The sequence below is a fragment of the Salvelinus sp. IW2-2015 genome, linkage group LG1 (assembly GCF_002910315.2).
Source record: "Salvelinus sp. IW2-2015 linkage group LG1, ASM291031v2, whole genome shotgun sequence".
Classification (NCBI taxonomy): Eukaryota; Metazoa; Chordata; class Actinopteri; order Salmoniformes; family Salmonidae; genus Salvelinus; species Salvelinus sp. IW2-2015.
The window spans coordinates 23,932,833-23,954,687 of record NC_036838.1 but is presented as its reverse complement, the minus strand read 5'-3'; the positions used below and the strand labels follow the sequence as shown (position 1 = coordinate 23,954,687).

The window sequence follows — 21,855 nt, the reverse complement described above, 5'->3', positions numbered from 1 at the left end:
GGGGGGGGGGGTGTTGCAGTGTACTGTAAGCATAGTAAAACAATAAAGGCCTAATTGTCAAAACTCATGTTTCATTAGGTGTTACTACATTCACTTTAATTTGTTGATTCATTGTGTCTTGGAAGTATTTTGGTATTGGGCCATCACAGGCTATGCTGCATCTACAAAATAACGGTTATAAATAAACACATCCAGTAAAGACCTGCTTGGCATAACCTTGATGCAGTAGTAAACATCACACAACTGACGGGAACGTCGAGACTCCGGAGTAAATTTCCTGATATGCGGGACCAAGACAACGGGTGGAATGTTCTAATGGTAGGTTATTGACACGCTAAGCATGTGATTGTTAGCTGCTAGATAAGGACACAGATGGAGTTCACCTACTGCAAATATTGTGGGTCGTCAAATGTTTGGGGGAACCTAAAGTTGAGATCCTAAACCCTTCACTACAGTACGTTCCAAGAGGGGATGCCAAGTATGGCCATAATTACATAGGACACCTAGGTTAAAAAAAGTAAAAAAAAAAGTATAGTAACACATGTAGAAAATATATTATGCACACAATGAAAATAAATTACGAGTCAACATCRAAATATTGCTCCCAGCGTTCATCAAAGCTCAGAACGCGTATATTCTTGATCTGCCTCTGCGAACGAGTGGAATCTTGAGTACTGTAGCTGCAGCTCAATATGGCGACCGCAGTAACGCAACAGAATGTGGAAAAAGTCAAAGGGTGTGAATACTTTTTGAAGGCACTATCCGTCAAGTTGCTATCTGCCGGCAGAGACTTCTATTGCAGTAACTTTGAAGGACTCTGGCTAGTATTAGCCAGTTAGAAGGATGAAGTAAGAAGCTAAGGTTTAACGGAGCCTACCTCAGCAGGTGCAAAAATACGCTCTAACTTTGCTTTACTGAGACAGACTGTAGTGAGGCTGAGGCAGGCTGCTATGCATGCAGAGTAGACGGAGAGGTTAGTACAGTGGTTCCCAAACTTGGGGCAGGGGCCCATTTGAGGTCCCCTGACAAAATATGTACTAATATCAAACAAGTTAGGAACTTAAAACTCAATATGAACATCTCCACATGGCCTGTCTTATCTATAGGCCTACATTAAAATGCATAAAAATGCTACCATTACAGTTCTAAAAATGTAATATGTTTTCATTTCATCGCTGATGCTAAGTGTCAGTGTGAATAATTTTTCATATTTTCGTTTTTGTTTGTAGATCGACTGAGGTGAATGAACCTACAGCAGCCAAGGTGATAATAGCTATTTTTTTTCTGTAATTCAAATGGCATTTAAACGTTTTTTTAAATTGTATATAAATGCAGTAAATAAGCTTAAACTTTCAAAATGATGTTCAATTTTTTTTACGTAAAAAAAATTACAATTAAAGTTGTCCTCTGATGAAGGGAAGCTGTGGCAGGATTATCTTTTTCTGATTTACAAATCATTTGTATTATAGAGATAACGATTCAATTCTGTCACACAGATCTTAACACACTTTTGATAAAATCCTATTTCAGATGTGCTAATGGTATAAAGGACTCCAAGGTTAAATCATGAATAAGAGAAGCAACTGAACATTTCATTATGTACCTCAAATTTGGAGAAGGCAAAAATAGTGCAAAGAAATTCAAGAGATTTACTAGTGAGTCAGTGCGGTAGTGGCAACTTTCTCAAATGGGACAATGTGGGCCTCCAGTGGCCCCTGTGGTTATAGCAAGAATCAAATGGATGGGGGATTGGAAACAAGAAAAACTGACGTTGGTATGAGCTCTTGGCGAAGGCAGTAATTTTGAAACAAAACGCTATGTTCTAAAAAAGACAGTTTGAGTACAGGAATTAACTTCCTCCATTACAATCACTACTTAACCATCCATTGAAGAAAAACAAATGTATAAGAGTATCCACACCCACTGAAGCTGTCCCCAATTTTCAAGGCCAGTGTTGTGATTTGTTCATGAAGAAGTAATTGTCTTATCAGTTTTTTAGCTACTATAATAACCTACCACTGTGAATATGATGGTAATACCAGCCTTTTTTTAATAGGGACAGACAGAAAGTTTGTCACTTTCTTTGTTGTGGATCCCAGACAAACCTCTTTTTCCTTAGCACATGATTAGTCCTATTTGAAAGCAGTGCTTTTCCCCTTAAGTTACACCCTTATACACTCCACCTCTGTTCTCAAAACTATAACCTTTTACCCAGAGACAATCCATAGGACCAAGGCAGGGGGCAGAGCTTTCCGTTGGAACAGAGTAGGGGTTGTGTTGAGGTGGCGGACAGGCCAGAGTCTTGATTGGCTCTGGCCTAAGGCAGTAGGAGGAGACTTCCACAATGGATGGGACTGCTGGGGACAAATGTTTACTAATGCTGTCTGGCTGTGCAGGGAGGGGAAGCAGAGAGGAAAAGACCACAACACAACAAGAGTAAGTTTAGTTTAATTTGTTATCAGACATTCAGACCATTGTGGGAATGTGCAGATTATGCCGAGTCACTCTGGGATTCAGACTTCAGTCTGATTACAGCGGTGCAAAGTTCTTGTTTTGTAACTTGTGATCCCTGCTTATGTCTGTCATTGTAGAGTATGTATGTGTATCTGTGTGCTCTTATTAGTAGTTGATGTGTGTTTGTCTATGTATAAGTTGTAAAGTGATCAAACTGCATGGGTGGTTGTTCTTATGAGTGTTATGGCTATTTCCATGTAAAAGGACCCATGAGCACCAACATGTGACTTTCATAAAAGCATGTCAAATTGGGTGTCAATTGAAAGCTATGAGTCTATATATATATATTTTTTTTTAATTAAGGCGTATATAAAGTGCATTCGGAAAGTATTCAGACCCCTTGACTTTTTCCACATTTTGTTACGTTGTTTTTTTCCCCCTCATCAATTTACACACAATACCCCATAATGACAAAGCAAAAACAGGTTTTTTGACATTTTTGCACATGCATAAAAAAAAATCTACAACTGAAATATCACATTTACATAAGTATTCAGACCCTTTACTCAGTACTCTGTTGAAGCACCTTTGGCAGTGATTACAGCCTTGAGTCTTCTTGGGTATGACGCTACAAGCTTGGCACACCTGTATTTGGTGAGTTTCTCCCATTCTTCTCTGCAGATCCTCTCAAGCTCTGTCAGGTTGGATGGGGAGCGTCGCTGCACAGCTATTTTCAGGTCTCTTCAGAGATGTTCGATCGGGTTCAAGTCCGGGCTCTGGCTTGGCCACTCAAAGACATTCAGAAACTTGTCACGAAGCCACTCCTGTGTTGTCTTGGCATCTTTCCCTCAACCCTGACTACTCTCCCAGTCCCTGTTGCTGAAAACATCCCCACAGCATGATGCTACCACCACCATGCTTCACCGAAGGGATGGTGCCAGGTTTCCTCCAGACGGGACGCTTTGCATTCAGGCCAAAGAGGTCAATCTTGGTTTCATCAAACCAGAGAATCATGTTTCTCATGGTCTGAGAGATCCTTTGGGTGCCTTTTGGCGAACTCCAAGCGGGCTGTCATGTGCCTTTTACTGAGGAGTGGCTTCCGTCTGGCTACTCTATCAATCAATCAATCAAATGTATTTATAAAGCCCTTTTTACATCAGCCGATGTCACAAAGTGCAATACAGAAACCCAGCCTAAAACCCCAAACAGCAAGCGATGCAGATGTAGAAGCACGGTGGCTAGGAAAAACTCCCTAGAAAGGCAGGAACCTAGGAAGAAACCTAGAGAGGAACCAGGCTCTGAGGGGTGGCCAGTCCTCTTCTGGCTGTGCCGGGTTGAGATTATATGGCCAAGATGTTCAAAAGTTCATAGATGACCAGCAGGATCAAATAATAATAATAATCACAGTGGTTGTAGAGGGTGCAACAGGTCAGCACCTCAGGAGTAAATGTCAGTTGGTTTTTCATAGCCGAGCAATCAGAGTTAGAGACAGCAATTGCGATAGAGAGAGAGTCGAAAACAGCAGGTCCGGGACAAGGTAGCAGGTCTGGTGAACAGGTCAGAGTTCCATAGCCGCAGGCAGAACAGTTGAAACTGGAGCAGCAGCACGACCAGGTGGACCGGGGGACAGCAAGGAGTCATCAGGCCAGGTTGTCCTGAGGCATGGTCCTCCGAGAGAGAGAGAGAGAGAAAGAAAGAGAAAAAGAGAGAATTAGAGGGAGCATACTTAAATTCACATAGGACACTGGATAAGACAGGAGAAATACTCCAGATATAACAGACTGACCCTATCCCCCCGACACAAACTACTGCAGCACAAATACTGGAGGCTGAGACAGGAGGGGTCGGGAGACAATGTGGCCCCGTCCGACGATACCACCGGACAGGGCCAACCAGGCAGGATATAACCACACCCACTTTGCCAAAGCACAGCCCCCACACCACTAGAGGTATATCTTCAAATCACCAACTTAAGACAAGGCTACTCTACCATAAAGGCCTGATTGGTGGAGTGCTGCAGAGGTGGTTGTCCTTCTGGAAGGTTCTCCCATCTCCATAGAGGAACTCTGTCAGAGTGACCATCGTGTTCTTGGCCCTGACCAAGGCCCTTCTCACCCGATTGCTCAGTTTAGCCGGGCGGCCAGCTCTAGGAAGAGTCTCGGTGATTCCAAACTTCCATTTAGGTATGATGGAGGCCACTGTGTTCTTGAGGACCTTCAATGCTGCAGAAATGTTTTGGTACCCTTCCCAGGATCTGTGAGTCGACACAATTCTGTCTCGGGGCTCTGTTGACAATTCCTTCAACCTCATGGCTTGGTTTTTGCTCTGACATGGACTGTCAACTGTGGGACCTAATATAGACAGGTGTGTGCCTTTCCAAATCATGTCCAATCAATTGAATTTACCACAGGTGGACTCCAATCAAGTTGTAGAAACATCTTAAGGATGATCAATGGAAACAGGATGTACCTGAGCTCAATTTCGAGTCTCATAACAAAGTGTCTGAATACTTACTGTATGTAAATAAAGTATTTGTTTTTATTTTTAACACATTTGGAGAGAAAAAAATCAAAAAACAGTTTTTGCTTGGGTATTATGTGTAGATTGATGAGGAACATTTTTATTTAATCCATTTTAGAATAAGGCTGTAATGTAGCGAAATGTGAAAAAGGGAAGGGGTCTGAATACTTTCCGAATGCATTTTCTATCCTAAAAATTAGGAATAAGCAAAGGGTTTGATTTAAGGTCAAACATATGGAAAATGAGCCTTAAAAAACATCTACCAGAAAGTCTTTAAAGGTATTAGAAATACATCAAAACACAATAATGTTGAAGTAAAGATCCCTGCCAACTAATATCAACACTTATATTTGGATAAATTATTTGCCTTGTGTGAGTTGCCTTGTAACATCCTTACCCACTGAGCACTGACCGACACAGGACGTCCATGGATGTTGAAAAGTTGTTGAAATTTGGTCAGTCAGCCCTGGCCTTGATTTCAACATCTACAAACTTATATTTTTGGTACGGTCTTTGATTTGGCTTAAACATAGACGTCCATGATTGATTCAGATTTGGACCAGACCAAATCTGAACCAATCATAACATATTCTATGAGCACAATTTTGGAGAGCACAGTTCTGCACAGCACAGTACAGTACAGTAAAGTTTAAACAAATATGAGTATAGTTCAGTACAGTCCTCTATTGTACTGTACAGTAGAGTTCAGTGCAGTACACAGTAGAGCACACTAGAATTGAGTACTCTAATGTATTGTACTGTACTCAACTGTACTGAACTATACTTTACTGTACTCTACTGAGCTCGACTGTACGGCGATTTTACCAAAGTTCTTCCAGTAAATGTGTTTTGTAAAGTTTTCTGTGCAAATTGTTAAAATTAGTCATTGTGCATATAGTTGGATGGTTTGTTAAACTTTGAAATCAATGTTTTTTGTTTGGCATACATTTTTAAGTGAAAAATCTGAGTCAGCGTAATTCTGTTACTGTGGAATGGCCCTTATGTGACTGAGTTCTGTTGGGAAGAAATGTAGTGTCAGCTGTCCTCCTTACTCTCCTGTTACATATTCTCTAAAGAAATGGAACCAAAAGAAGCAACCAAAGCAGAACATGTAGTCCCTCCTCGTAACATGTTTTTTTTTCATAGGAATTGCAACAGAAATCTAGAATCTAAGATTTCCTTATTCTTTTACAGAATCCTGCAGGTACTTGGCTCTCGGGTTGGGCTAGATCTCTTGGCTGGACTTCCTCAGTGATAATTTCACATTTCGACACGTTAGCTCAGTGAAAAAAAACAACTAATGATTTGCTTTCAAGGACATTGAGGACCTCAACATGTAGCTACTTATGAAGAGACTGGCATAAGACATCTCAGGACAACATCCCAGAAACACTGAGCACCAATGTCAGAGGAGCACTGTGACAGGAGCACAGGTCACGTGACATATCAGGCATAGCAGGAAGTAATCGCTGAATTCTTATCGTACCACTCTGTACAGTCAGCTGTACAGTTTTACATTTCAGTCATTTAGCAGACGCTCTTAGGGTTAAGCGCCTTGCCCAGAGGCACATTGACCGATTTTTCAACGACTCGACAGGCCCAACGCTCTTAACCACAAGGCTGCCTGCCACACAGTTCTGACCCCACTGTTTCCTACCACGCGTTCGTGATCAGATGCACCATACCCACACTCCGTCACACTCCATACCCTCTCACCCACCTAGGAGCCCTTCCATAGCCTGGGTAGACTCATCACCAAGGGCACCATTGGACACTGCACCCTTCAGAAATGACCGGTACCCAGCTCATGAACGATCCCACCACAAACTCTCCGTTCAGCTCTCCCAGCTCCAACTCCATTCAGCTCCATTCAGCTGCCATGACATCCCCAGTTCCCCCTTTTTCCCGGGCCACCTCAGTCCCCTCGCCTCAACTGCCTCCGGCCCTGTGGCCCCCGCTGGACTTTGCCTTAGGAGCGTTGTCGTGCTGCGGGGCCTGTGTGTTCACTAACCCCCTGGAGGTGGTAAAGACACGGCTGCAGCTGCAGGGAGAGCTGCGGGCGCGGGGGTCCTACCGGCAGCACTACCGCGGGGTGCTGCAGGCCCTGTGGGTGGTGGGGAGGACGGACGGGCTCCGCGGGCTGCAGAAGGGGCTCTCGGCTGGGCTGATGTACCAGGGTCTGATGAACGGCGTGAGGCTGGGCTTCTACTCCTACTGTGACACCGTGGGGGTCACCGCAGCCCCTGGAGGGAGTCTGATGTCAGGGGCCGTGGCCGGGGCTCTGGGGGCCTTCATCGCCTCTCCTGCCTATCTGGTGAGTAGCATACATCTTTGTTGTATTGTTGTCGCTCTCATAGTGCATAGCTTTGGATGAGGTAAGGAGATATGGAGGGTACTTAGGGTGTCATATTGCCATGTACAGATCTTACAATATTAACAGTGTTCACCCTGGAGTATGTGCCCCAATTTTCACAGCAAATGCTCTTTGAGCACTCCGTGCATGGATACCTTGTGAAGTGTAATGATAAGGGACAGATATACATTTACTGGGGGGGCACTGTTCCAACTCAAGGTGTCATGAAAAAAAATGCACCCCCCTCCCCAACATTAAAAATATTATCCCCTCTTATAGAATTAACTCAAAATAATGTTTACGACCAAAAATAATAATAACTGCAACCCTGTGTTTATAAACATGGATATCGACTACAGCATGCTTTTGTGGGACAGTCGATGCCACGCAGTGCTACGGGCCAGATGGTTGAGTGTAAGCCGACCACCACAGACGAGCTCACTCTCCCTACCTGTTTCGTTACACTACAATCAGAGCCGGCTGCAGACAATGATCAGCTATCAGATTTGAAACATTTTGATGTCATATTTATAATTATATAAAATTATTGCAACAAATTTTCCACCAACAGGTTTCTGTGCGAATGCACCACACAACCAATAAACAAAGCATACCGACTTCAGGCACTTCAATATCACGCTTTGCGTTTTCAACACCACAATAAGTAGACAATCTTGACCAACAGACAACACATCCCTCCCTACCTTGTCGGCTTACCCAGTATCGAAGGCTTGGCCTGACAATCTCTGAATGTCATTCAACTTTTTTGGTATTTTGTAACAGACGTCTCTTTCCATTCATCAATTGTCTGCTGCACAGTTTGGATTGATTGATTTGTCAGTTAAAAAAATACATATTGACACAAAGATTTTTAAGTGACCAGGATTGCACAAAGAAGTCGGGACTTATTTCCAATGGGGACCATTTTTTTTTTATATACAGAAATACATATACAATTACATAGATAGAGACAAAAAAATGCTCAACCTCCAGATGAGTATGAGGAGGGGAGTATAAGTACAATTCTTACAAGCTTGTTTGGCTGGTAGCTTATTCTTTAGATGTTTGGGGCTGCTGGTGAACCATGATGTGCAAACGTAATCAAAGTGACACTAGACAATTGCTAGAGTCTTTAGGGTGTCTATACTATAACTAGGTTTCCATCCAATTGGTGACAGATTTTCATGTGAATATTATAAAGTCTTCATATAAACAATATGCCATTTCATAGTTTCCTTCAGGAAAATTTGGCACCGGACGTCATGACAGGGAAGATTTCACTTTACCGGACATTTGAGAAATTTTACCGACATCCATATGCATTCAGATCCAACCTGGTGCAGCCAGCACCATCAATAAGTGAGGGATGTTGGCCAAATGAGCCACATTTACGTGTCCTTAAAAACAGCTATAACAAATGACAAAAACAATATTCCTTGTGTTTCGATGTGTAGCATGTGCAAAACTTTATAGCCTATTTTGGGGCGACAGGTAGCCTAGTGGTTAGAGTGTTGGGCCAGTAACCAAAAGGTTGCTAGATTGAATCCCCAAACTGACAGGGTAAAAATCTGTCATTCTGCCCCTGAACAAGGCTGTTAACCCACTGTTCCTAGGCTGTCATTGTAAATAAGAATTTGTAAATAAAGGTTAAAAAGGTTTTTTATTTATTATTGGTTTAAGGCAACTTTCCTAAAATAATAATTGTCCACCTCACGGTTCAGCTCTCAGAGATTTGAGTACTAAATGTATCAGGGTATTGCATGCATAGGCCTATAGGCTTACGTGTCCACTGTACTCATTCAAGGTTTTTTAAAACTTTTTATTACTATTTTCTACATTGTAGAATAATAGTGAAGACATCAAAACTATGAAATAGCACAAATGGAATCATGTAGTAATCAAAAACTGTTCAACTCATCCCAAACCATCTCAATTGGGTTGAGGTCGGGTGATTGTGGAGGCCAGGTCATCTGATGCAGCAGTCCATCACTCTACTTCTTGGTCAAATAGCCCTTACACAGCCTGGAGGTGTGTTGGGTAATTGTCCTGTTGAAAAACAAATGATAGTCCCACTGAGCCCAAAACAGATGGGATGGCGTATCGCTGCAGAATGCTGTGGTAGCCATGCTGGTTAAGTGCGCCTTGAATTCTAAATAAATCACTGAACATGTCAACAGCAAAGCACCCCCACACCATCACACCTCCTCCTCCATGCTTCAAGGTGGGAACCACACATGCGGAGATCATCCGATCACCTACGCTGCGTCTCACAAAGACACAGCGATTGGAAACAAAAATCTCAAATTTGAACTCATCAGAGCAAAGGACAGATTTCCACCGGTCTAATGTCCATTATTCATGTTTCTTGGTCCAAGCAAGTCTCTTCTTATTATTGGTGTCCTTTAGTAGGGGTTTCTTTGCAGAAATTCAACCATGAAGGCCTGATTCATGCAGTCTCCTCTGAACATGTGTGTTACTTGAACTCTGAAGCATTTATTTGGGCTGCAATTTCTGAGGCTAGTAACTCTAATGAACTTATCCTCTGCAGCAGAGGTAACTCTGGGTCTTCCTTCCCTGTGGCGGTCCTCGTGAGAGCCAGTTTCATCATAGTGCTTGATGGTTTTTGCAACTGCACTTGAAGCAACTTTCAAAGTTCTTGACATTTTTCAGATTGACAGACCTTCATGTCTTAAAGTAATGATGGACTGTCGTGTCTCTTTGTTTATTTGAGCTGTTCTTGCCATAATATGGACTTGGTCTTTTACCAAATAGGGCTATCTTTTTTATACCACCCCTACTGTGGTTCTTCCTTTAAAAGATATGAGCTTATGCCGCGACCGTTTGTGGTAGATGGTGGCAGATTGTGGTAAATTGCGTCATTCTGGCAACAATGGCTGACACTTAAATAATAATGCCATAGAATTCTGCGGCACCCCGCAGGCTGTGCTGCAGTACGCCGCAACTTTTAAAGGAAGAACCTTGTCTTAACACAACTGATTGGCTTAAACGCATTAAGAAGGAAAGAAATTCCACAAATTAACTTTTAACAAGGCACTCCAGGTGACTACCTCATGAAGCTGGTTGAGAGAATGCCAAGAGTGTGCAAAGCTGTCATCAAGGCAAAGGGTGGCTACTTTGAAGAATCTCAAATATAAAATATATTTTGATTTGTTTAACACTTTTATGCTTCCTACATGATTCCATATGTGTTATTTCATAGTGTTGATGTCTTCACTATTATTCTACAATGTAGAAAATAGTACAAATAAAGAGGAAGCCTGGAATGAGTAGGTGTGTCCAAAATTTTGACTGGTACTGTATATATATAAATAAAGGAAGATAAACTTAGTCCTAACCCCAGAAAGAGAGCGAAATGCCGGTGGCATGCTATGACACTAACATGCATTTCTTTATGTCAGGTGGCTACATCTATATCTGCTATACAGATATAGATGTACAGAAGGAGTGTAATTGGTACATTTCCAATCTGAATATTTTGTATAAAGATAAGTGTTATATTGTTAGATTGTAGGAGTAACTCTGGCAGGCCTGAAACATTCTTCCTCACCTCAAGTTCAACTGTCAGAGTCAGTTGGAGCGCCGGGGCGCACTGCCTTCATATCATAAGCCCGCAGTAGCTAATGCTTAATAATAGCCACACCATACCAAACCTTCACAAACGTTTCTTAACTTTATTACAGTAATATCAAAAGCAAGTCAAGCCATTAGGGACAATATGAACAGAAGAGCAGATGTAAACCAGAGAAAAACGCATTTCCCTCCCCAAAGAAAAAAAAATAAGTGTAGATCTGTCCGTAAGTGTGACAGTGTTTGTTTGTATCATTCATTTATTGTGTGTGCGGGTAGTAATATTGCCCCAGCCATTTTCCCTGTTATGAGAACTTGACGTGTTTGTGTTGGTACTATAAATACAAATCTGTTGTGTTTCTACTTTGCGAAGGGCAGTGACTTCTACAGTGGCTGTGTATTTCTCCATGAGTTAAGGCAGTTGTATAACTTGTGTACCCCAAGGTGGCTCTCATATACTCCGGCTGCTGTTGTTGTCTAGGCTGCATCTGTTGCTCAATGTACCTCAATGTCGCCATCTGACCTCAGCAGCATCGTGGAAACACTATATAATCTGCATGGTGATATGTTTGTGAGAATCTGGGTCACTAAATATACCCGGCACGTACCTACTTCCAACCACTACCCAAAATACTCCCCAGCACTCCCTCCTATGCTTTTTGGCAGTATATGAAGTAAAGAGAGAGCGAGAGAGATTCAAAGAGAAAGAGATGGGAGGCTATTTTTGGTTGCACCCGGTGTGTGAGAAGAAGCAGGGAGGGGTCCGACTCGGGTGTCTGTGCATGTGTACTGTGAGAGCCCAACTCAGGTTTCTAGACCCAGTCAGTGTGCAGTGTCATCTCAGTAAGCTGAATAATGGTCGTTCAGAGAGAGAGAAGGAGAGATGTGAAATGGAGGTCATGAGCATCCTGAAGGGATGTGTGTACATGTGTGTGCAGAGTGCTCAAAAAACATGCACATGTTACATAACTCATACCAGGTGTACCCACTGAACAGTGTGTCTCTATTTAGTGACGGGGTTGTGCCTCTGTTATTATGGGGAGGCGTAATGCAACGTTTCTCTTTGCAATGCTGTGTATGTAAAATGGGTATACAACAGCGGAGGCTGGTGGGAGGAGCTATTGGAGGACGGGCTCACTGTTATGGCTGGAATGGAATGAATGGGACGGAGTCAAACATGTGGTTTCCATATGTTTGATGTGTTTGATGCCGTTCCATGTATTCCATTCCAGCTCTCTTCCAATGAGCCTGTCCTCCTATAGCTCCTCCCATCAGCCGCCTCTGGTATAAAATACATTGCAGCAAGTGTCTTATGTTTCCTCCACAGGTGAAGACACATCTGCAGGCCCAGACAGTCGAGGCCATCGCAGTGGGTCACCAGCACAACCATCAGGTGAGGAGTGTGTGCGCATGTGCGTGAAACAGTTGGACCCAGTATTCTCTAGTTGTTCGGGCTCTACACCAGTCCTTCATGTTGTATCAATATGTCACTTTGTTTCCAATCCCACTCTATCATTTTGGCTCACATCCCTCTCTCACTCCCCTACTTCCTCAGCCCACCCCCAGCATAACTAACCATATCCGTGTGAACCCTAGTGACACGTTTCACAACCACCAGCCAATCAGTAACATGCAAACAGAGGCGTGGAGTGGTGTCAACGAAACAACAACACACGACCTTTGTGACTGATACTGTAATCACCAAGATAAAGACAAGCACAGGGATTTATTTTTAAAACCCTGTTAAGGGATGTAGTGTGGCCCTTTTGAGCTCATTTTGTCAAGGCACTGTTCATTTGCATGGCTACCCAAACTCCTTGCTTCCGGCCAAACGCTACGCCACGCCCATGGACGTTAGCTTCTTCGCCGCTATGAGTCTGGATCTGAGCACCTCCACGATGATTTCTAGAACGCAAATGCATTTTAACCGTTCTGATTTGTCCCAGAAACCGATGGGTTGGGCCAGAGCCAGGACTTGTCTTTGATACTCTGATTGGTTAGAGATGATCCCAGCGCTGATGACTTTGTTTTGTACAACACCCCTCATTTTGATGTCGCCACAAACGACTTCAACGTTGGCAGTCTCAGACTGAAGTACAGTACGTAGTGAACAAACACCAGCGGAATAATTCAGTGTTGGTCATCAGGCAAACTGTTCACACCCTTACAATAAAGATCAAAGCCAATGTATAGATCTAAGGTACAGTTGAAGTCGGAAGTTTACATACACCTTAGCCAAATACATTTAAACTCAGTTTTTCACAATTCCTGACATTTTATCCGAGTAAAAATTCCCTGTCTTAGGTCAGTTAGAATCACCACTTTATTTTAAGAATGTGAAATGTCGGAATAATAGTAGAGAGAATGATTTATTTCAGCTTTTATTTCTTTCATCACATTCCCAGTGGGTCAGAAGGTTACATACACTCAATTAGTATTTGGTAGCGTTGCCTTTAAATTGTTTAACTTGGGCCAAACGTTGCGAGTAGCCATCCACAAGCTTCCCACAATAAGTTGGGTGAATTTTGGCCCATTCCTCCTGACAGAGCTGGTGTAACTGTCAGGTTTGTAGGCCTCCTTGCTCGCACACACTTTTTCAGTTCTGCCCACAAATTTTCTATAGGATTGAGGTCAGGGCTTTGTGATGGCCACTCCAATACCTTGACTTTGTTGTCCTTAAGCCATTTTGCCACAACTTTGGGGGTATGCTTGGGGTCATTGTCCATTTGGAAGACCCATTTGTGACCAAGCTTTAACTTCCTGACTGATGTCTTGAGATGTTGCTTCAATATATTCACATAATTTTCCACCCTCATGATGCCATCTATTTTGTGAAGTGCACCAGACCCTCCTGCAGCAAAGCATCCCCACAACATGATGCTGCCAACCCGTGCTTCACAGTTGGGATGGTGTTCTTCGGCTTGCAAGCCTCCCCTTTTTTCCTCTAAACATAACAATGGTCATTATGACCAAACAGTTCTATTTTTGTTTCATCAGACCAGAGGACATTAGCTGTCTCTTATACACATCTAGATGTGTATAAGAGACAGAGTAGAGAGAATGATTTATTTCAGCTTTTATTTCTTTCATCACATTCCCAGTGGGTCAGAAGGTTACATACACTCAATTAGTATTTGGTAGCGTTGCCTTTACACCTGTCTCTTATACACATCTAGATGTGTATAAGAGACAGGTTTTGCACTTTTTGCACCAAAGTACGTTCATCTCTAGGAGACAGAACGAGTCTCCTTCCTGAGCGGTATGATGGCTGCGTGGTCCCATGGTGTTTATACTTGTGTACTATTGTTTGTACAGATGAACGTGGTACCTTCAGGCATTTGTAAATTGCTCCCAAGGATGAACCAGACTTGTGGAGGTCTACAATTTTTGGCTGATTTCTTTTGATTTTCCCATGATGTCAAGCAAAGAGGCACTGAGTTTGAAGGTAGGCCTTGAAATACATCCACAGGTACACTTCCAATTGACTCAAATTATGTAAATTAGCCTATCATAAGCTTCTGAAGCCATGACATCATTTTCTGGAATTTTCCAAGCTGTTTAAAGGCACAGTCAACTTAGTGTATGTAAACTTCTGACCCACTGGAATTATGATACAGTGAATTACAAGTGAAATAATCTGTCTGTAAACAATTTTTGGAAAAATTACTTGCGTCATGCACAAAGTAGATGTCCTAACTGACTTGCCAAAACTATAGTTTGTTAACAAGAAATTTGTGGAGTGGTTGAAAAACGAGTTTTAATGATGCCAACCTAAGTGTATGTAAACTTCCGACTTCAACTGTATGTAGGTTTGCTATTGTAAAGCTGTCACAATATCCCTTTGTGTTCCATAGGCTGAAGCTGTCCAATACCCTGACACACTGCCATTTGTGGGCAAAGTATCCACAAGTGATGTCAGCGCAGAGTTGATAACTTAATAGTAAAAAAATGTCCATACTTCAGGGAGGGATTTCGATAAGAAAACATTTTCACATTCAACAGCGAGAAGCACTATATATGGTAGTAGCAGTAGTTTATTTTAAAGGGACCATGTGCAATTAAAGATTTCAGACAGTGAAATATGATGTTCGCACCAGAGTTAGCTAAGCACAGATAATTTCCGTCTGCAGTCCCTAACTAAACATAACTGAATACATAAACATAGCTAAATGCACATCAGTCATACAGTAGTATAGTAGGATAACAGATTAAAAGAAATACAGGAAACATAAAATACAACAAATTCAGGAGACTTGAGTGCATTAAGAATTAGTCAATGTGTGCAGGATTGATGCGCCTTGATCCATGATTTGACCTGCACGGAAAAGGATTTAAAGTCACTAGTGTTTCTTAAAGTAGAGGGGATGGAATTCTGTTTCCTGATGCCGGAGGTGGAGAACGCTGACTGCCCAAAGGTGTTTTCTTTTAGGAATGACACAGACTCCTCTTGTGGATGTCCGGGTGATTCTGCTGTTTTGTTCAGAGCTTAATATGCCAAAATCTTTCAGAGGTGGGGGGGCAACATTGTTGATAATCTTACAAACTAGACAAACACCTGAGAAAAACCATGTTATCGAAATGGAACAGATTGTACTTGGGGAGAATATTGCAGTGATGGTAAGGACGTGATTTCCTGTCCAGGATCTTCAGTGCTTGTTTATATAGAGATCGAAGGGGTTTCAGTTATGTTTCATTGGCTTGAAACCAGCTGATGATACAATAAGACAGGTGGGAGAAGATCATTGCATGTAAATACATTTTGGTACCTGATGTATCGAAAATTTGAACGACTATCTGATTTTGCTGGACATCTTAATGTTTTTTACAAGTTCAAAGTATAATGCACAGATATTTAAACTAGGTGACTGTTTACATTTTTCTGTCCTTGAATAAGTATGTCCGAGTAAGCCTGTTTGTTTAGTTTTGTGAAGAAGTACATGGCTACCGTTTTTCCCACATTGAGGGTGAGACAGGAGAGGTTGAGCCATTCAGCTACTTTTTATAATGATACTGCTTGCCACTTCATCAGCATAGAAATGCGTATATAGAACTGTATCATCCACGTACATTTGAATATCCACACCCTGGAATACAGATGGAAGGTCATTCATATAGAGGCTGAGTAACAAAGGGCTCAGGATTGACCCCTGTGGCACTCCCACAGTGCAATCCCTTGGTGAGGATAGTTCACCGTTAATCCAAACACATTGCATCTGGCCTGCCAGATAAGACACAATCCATTTGAAAGCACTTGACGAAATGTTGAAGTTGGATAGCTTGGAAAGGAGGACATTGTGGTTAACAGTGTCAAAGGCTTTTCTGAGGTTGAGAAAAACTGCACCTACAACACCCCCTTTGTCCAGCTTTGCCTTGATCATCTATAGGATATGGCAACATGCTGTTTCTGTAGAGTGGTTGACCCTAAACCCAAACTGCATGGAGTGAAGAGGAAAGCTACCTGTATTCAGGTGGACTGGCTCGACACTTCCAACTTTTCTCCCTCGTAAAATGTTTTGTTTTTCGTCTGAATTTCCCTCAATCAGGGTGTGTCGAGTGCCTTCGCCAATATCTACCGGCGGGAGGGCGTGGTGGGGCTGTGGAGGGGTGTGAACGGAGCTGTGCCTCGAGTGATGGTGGGATCAGCCGCCCAACTGGCCACCTTCAGCTCCGCCAAGGAATGGGTGGCACGCCTACAGGTAACTATAGAAACCATCTATCACACTCGCAGGCTGTCGTGTGTATTGCATTAAGCCAGGTGTCACACATGCAGAATGACCTGTACATACGGTATCAGCAGATAAGGATGGTGTATATAAAACTATTGAAAGATTTTGAGTGTGTTTAAAACTATTTTCGAAGGTACATTTCATACAAGTACCCATCAAGCGGTACCGGAACGCCAAATCTAGGACCAAAAGGCTCCTTAACAGCTTCTACCCCCAAGCCAGAAGACTGCTGAACAATTAATCAAATGGTCACCCGGACCATTTATATTGACCCCCCTCTCCATTTGTTTTTACACTGCTGCTACTTACTGTTTATCTATGCATAGTCACTTTACCCCTACCTACATGTACAAATTACCTAGACTAACCTGTACCCCCGCACATTGACCCGGTACCGGTACCCTTTATATAGCCTCGTTATTGTTATTTTATTGTGTTACTTTAGTTTATTTTGTAAATAGTTTCTTAACTCTTTCTTGAACTGCATTGTTGGTTAAGGGCTTGTAAGTAAGCATTTCACGGTAAGGTCTACACCTGTTGTATTTGGCACACGTGACAAATAAAGTTTGATTTGATCAAGATATGAATAATCTTTCACCTCTACAGTTGGTTGATTTCTCTCTCTGTGCCCTTGTAGTGGTACAGTCCAAACAGCTGGCTGGTTGCCTTGACAGCTGCCTGTATCAGTGGAGTCGCCGTGACGATCACCATGACTCCGTTTGACGTCATCAGCACACGCCTCTACAACCAGCCAGTGGATGAGCGTCATAGGGTGAGCCTATTTTCAATATCTCCTTTTCCTTTGTCCACCATCATTGTAATTGCCTATTTCACCCTGATATTCCCTGGTTTTGGTTTCTAAGCAGAACCTTGCCTTCTCCATATACTGTATACCTCTGGCTCTTAGCCATTGAACTCACAGATTTATTCTCTGCCTCTCTTGCCTGTCTATTAGGGTCGCCTGTACCTGGGCTTCTCAGACTGTCTTGTGAAGGTGTGCCGGACAGAGGGTCTTCTGGGGCTGTATAAAGGTATGGGCCCGGTGTTCTTCCGCCTGTGCCCTCACACTGTTCTAAGCATGCTCTTCTGGGACCTGATGAGACAACGGGCCTTTCAGGACGTCCAGAAGCAGAGCTGAAGAGAAGAGGATATTCAGCAAATCTTGGAGGACACTGGAAGTTGATTTTAAAATGAAAACATGTTTTTGCCTGCTGTCTTCATCAGAGCCGGAGCTAAGACAAAAGCCTCATATGGTGGACAGAGTTGAATGAATGACTGGTCCGTTGGTAGAGACGAGCAGTAGACGCTCTTTGTGATGCCAGTGTGGAAAGTTGGTTGAGAGAAGGAGAGACGAGGAGAAGGAGACGCTCTCAATTCCACAGAATAGACTTGCACTCCCTCACTGGTTAACAGGAAGGATACATAATGGCTTGATATACACTGAGTGTACAAAACATTATTGAGTTGCACCCCCTTTTGCCCTCAAAACAGCCTCAATTCATCTGGGCATGGACTCCACAAGGTGTTGAAAATGTTCCACTGGGATGCTGGTCCATGTTGACACCAATGCTTCCCACAGTTGTGTCAAGTTGGCTGGATGCCCTTTGGGTGGTGGACCATTCTTGATACACATTGGAAACTGTTGAGTGTGAAAAACCCAGCAGCGTTGGAGTTCTTGACACACTCTCAAGCCGGTGCGCCTAGCACCTACTACCAATCCCCATTCAAAGGCATTTAAATATTTTATTTTGTCCAATCACCCTCTGAATGGCATACAGTGCCTTGTAAAAGTATTCACCCCTTGGCGTTTTTCCTATTTTGTTGCATTACAATCTGTATTTAAATTGATTTTTATTTGGATTTCATGTAATGGACATACACAAAATAGTCTAAATTGGTGAAGTGAAAAAATTACTTCACCCGCTTTGCTATGAAGCCCCTAAATAAGATCTGGTGCAACCAATTACCTCAAGAATTTCCTTGTATTTAGCGCCATCCATCATTCCTTCCATTCTGACCAGTTTCCCAGTCCCTGCGGATGAAAAAATCCCCACAGCATGATGCTGTCACCACCATGCTTCATTGTTCTCGGGGTGATGATGTGTTGAGTTTGCGCCAGACATAGCGGTTTCCTTGATGGCTAAAAAGCTAGATTTTAGTCTCATCTGACCAGAGTACGTTCTTCCATATGTTTGGGGAGTCTCCCACATGCCTTTTGGCGAACACCAAAAGTGTTTGCTTATTTTTTTCTGGCCACTCTTCCGTAAAGTCCAGCTCTGTGGAGTGTACGGCTTAAAGTGGTCCTATGGACAGATACTCCAATCTCCGCTGTGGAGCTTTGCAGCTCCTTCAAGTTTATCTTTGGCATCTCTTTGTTGCCTCTGATTTAATGCCTTCCTAGCCTAGGCTGTGAGTTTTGGTGGGCGGTCCTCTCTTGGCAGGTTTGTTGTGGTGCCATGTTCTTTCCATGTTTTAATAATGGATTTAATGGTGCTCTGTGGGATGTTCAAAGTTTATTTTATAAACCAACCCTGATCTGTACTTCTCCACAACTTTGTCCCTGGTCTGTTTGGAGAGCTCCTTGGTCTTCATAGTGCCACTTGCTTGGTGTTGCAGACTCTGGGGCCTGTCAGAACAGGTGTCTATATACTGAGCGCATGTGACAGTTCATGTGACACTTAGATTGCACACAGGTGGGCGTTATTTAACTAATTATGTGACTTCTGAAGGGAAACATGTTTGTCTTCCAGAGATTTGAGACTGGGACAGAGGTTCACCTTCCAGCAGGACAATGACCCTAAGCATACTGCTAAAGCAACACTAGAGTGGTTTAAGGGGAAACATTTAAATGTCTTGGAATGGCCTAGTCAAAGCCCAGGCCTCAATCCAATTGAGAATCTGTGGTATGACTTAAAGATTGCAGTACACCAGTGGAACCCATCCAACTATAAGGCCAGATGCAGACACAGGAGGCAGATGGTTTGAGTCCAAGCTGTTTATTAACAATCCAAAAGGGGTAGGCAATAAAATGGTCATGGATAGGCAAAAGGTCAAAACCAGTTCAGAGTTACAGAGGTACAGAATGGCAGGCAGGCTCAAGGTCAGGGCAGGCAGGAATGGAGTCCAGAAAAACAGGCAAAGGTCAAAACCGGGAGGACTAGTAAAAGATAATAGAAAAGCAGGCGCACGGGACAAACATGCTGTTTGACTTGAACATACAAGACAAACTGGCACAGAGAAACAGGAAACACAAGGATAAATGCACCAGGGAAAATAAGCGACACCTGGAGGGGGTGGAGACAATCACAAGGACAGGTGAAACAGATCAGGGTGTGACACCAACTTAAAGGAGCTGGAGCAGTTTTGTCTTGAAGAATGGACAAACATCCCAGTGGCTAGATGTGCCAGGCTTATAGAGACATACCCCAAGAGACTTGCAGCTGTAATTGCTGCAAAAGGTGGCTCTACAAAGTATTGACTTTGGGGGGGTGAATAGTTATGCACGCTCAAGTTTTCAGTTTTTTTGTCCTATTTCTTGTTTGTTCACAATAAAAAATATTTTGCATCTTCAAAGTGGTAGGCATGTTATGTAAATCAAATGATACAATCCCCCCAATAATCTATTTTAATTCCAGGTTGTAAGGCAACAAAATGGGAAAAATGCCAAGGGGCGTGAATACTTTCGCAAGCCACTGTACATGCACAATCCATGTCTCACTTGTCTCAAGGCTTAAAAATCCTTCTTTAACCTGTCTCCTCCCCTTCATCTAGACTGATTGAAATTGATTTAACAAGTGACATAAATAAGGGATCATAGCTTTCACCTGGATTCACCTGGTCAGTCTATGTCATGGAAAAAGCATGAAATGTTCCTAATGTTTAGTACATTCAGTGTATATTACTTGACTTAAAAAACTCGATCTATCTCAGTTTGATTTTATAGACACTGCAAATTGCTGGACAGTGATGTTGAAGGTTGATATGTAAGATGAGGCTCACTCCATGACTAAGCCTTAAGGTCAAAAGTCAAACTGTGCACTAGAAGGCCCATTCTTGATGAAACAAGATTAAGTTTGGTCAGATCACCAAGTCCATGTAATATGTGCTTTTTAGTCTGGGTTAGTGACCTGGATAATATTGAGCCTACAGTTTTACTTATATGTTTGTCTTTTCCATGCAATGTGTGAAAATAAAAATGCCTTGACTTATGTGTGTCTAAAGATTCGATGACAGAAATGAAAAATAACTTGAACTGAAGTACACTGCTCAAAAAAATAAAGCATGGTAGCATGAGAGGTGGGTCAGTCATGGTGTGGGGTGGCATTTCTTTGGGGGGCCGCACAGCCCTCCATGGGCTCGCCAGAGGTAGCCTGCCTGCCTGCCATTAGGTACCGAGATGAGATCCTCAGACCCCTTGTGAGACCATATGCTGGTGCGGTTGGCCCTGGGTTCCTCCTAATGCAAGACAATGCTAGACCTCATGTGGGGTCGAGCAGTTCCTGCAAGAGGAAGGCATTGATGCTATGGACTGGCCCGCCCGTTCCCCAGACCTGAATCCAATTGAGCACATCTGGGACATCATGTCTCGCTCCATCCACAAACGCCACGTTGCACCACAGACTGTCCAGGAGTTGGCGGATGCTTTAGTCCAGGTCTGGGAGGAGATGCCTCAGGAGACCATCCGCCACCTCATCAGGAGCATGCCCAGGCGTTGTAGGGAGGTCATACAGGCACGTGGAGGCCACACACACTACTGAGCCTCATTTTGACTTGTTTTAAGACATTACATCAAAGTTGGGATCAGCCTGGATCAGCCTGTAGTGTGGTTTTCCACTTTAATTTTGAGTGTGACTCCAAATCCAGACCTCCATGGGTTGATAAATTTGATTTCCATTGATCATTTTTGTGTGATTTTGTTGTCAGCACATTCAACTATGTAAAGAAAAAAGTATTTAATAAGAATATTTCATTCATTCAGATCTAGGATGTGTTATTTTAGTGTTCCCTTTATTTTTTTGAGCAGTGTAGATACACTAGCCTATTAGCCACGTTATGACTGACTTGTGATCATTGCCCTTGCTGGTTTGATTGTATTGACATTCCCAGCCTTAGTTACATTCATCTGTTTTTGTCCAAAATATTGAGTCATGGAAACTGAAAGAGTGGAGGCAGCAAATAATGTACCAGGTCAGCTGTGATTCATATCCTGATGGC

The 21,855-nt window shown here is 42.8% G+C and overlaps 1 protein-coding gene across 2 annotated transcripts; it reads left to right on the top strand.

The window, feature by feature from the left end:
- The first annotated feature begins 234 nt into the window (after window positions 1–234).
- Window positions 235–20,849, top strand: slc25a34 (solute carrier family 25 member 34). Of its 2 annotated transcripts, XM_023986482.2 has the most exons (8): window positions 235–318; window positions 1,230–1,263; window positions 2,397–2,436; window positions 6,169–7,288; window positions 12,243–12,308; window positions 16,459–16,611; window positions 17,279–17,413; window positions 17,597–20,849. In XM_023986482.2, exons 4-8 carry the CDS (start codon window positions 6,764–6,766, stop codon window positions 17,777–17,779), a joined length of 1,062 nt encoding a protein of 353 aa, XP_023842250.1. In that variant the 5' UTR covers window positions 235–318; window positions 1,230–1,263; window positions 2,397–2,436; window positions 6,169–6,763; the 3' UTR covers window positions 17,780–20,849. The 2 variants fall into 2 exon arrangements, with proteins under 2 accessions (XP_023842250.1, XP_023842258.1); XM_023986490.3 differs by lacking the exons at window positions 235–318; window positions 1,230–1,263; window positions 17,279–17,413; window positions 17,597–20,849 and adding an exon at window positions 16,775–17,272 and having other exon boundaries at window positions 2,266–2,436.
- Window positions 20,850–21,855: the final 1,006 nt, after the last annotated feature.

Bases quoted from the DNA above. Each gene is read 5' to 3' on its own strand.
- slc25a34 (XM_023986482.2), top strand. From the start codon at position 6,764: ATGACCGGTACCCAGCTCATGAACGATCCCACCACAAACTCTCCGTTC. The intron at 7,289-12,242 runs GTGAGTAGCATA...TTTCCTCCACAG, and splicing joins TCGCCTCTCCTGCCTATCTG to GTGAAGACACATCTGCAGGC. The intron at 17,414-17,596 runs GTGAGCCTATTT...CCTGTCTATTAG, and splicing joins CAGTGGATGAGCGTCATAGG to GGTCGCCTGTACCTGGGCTT.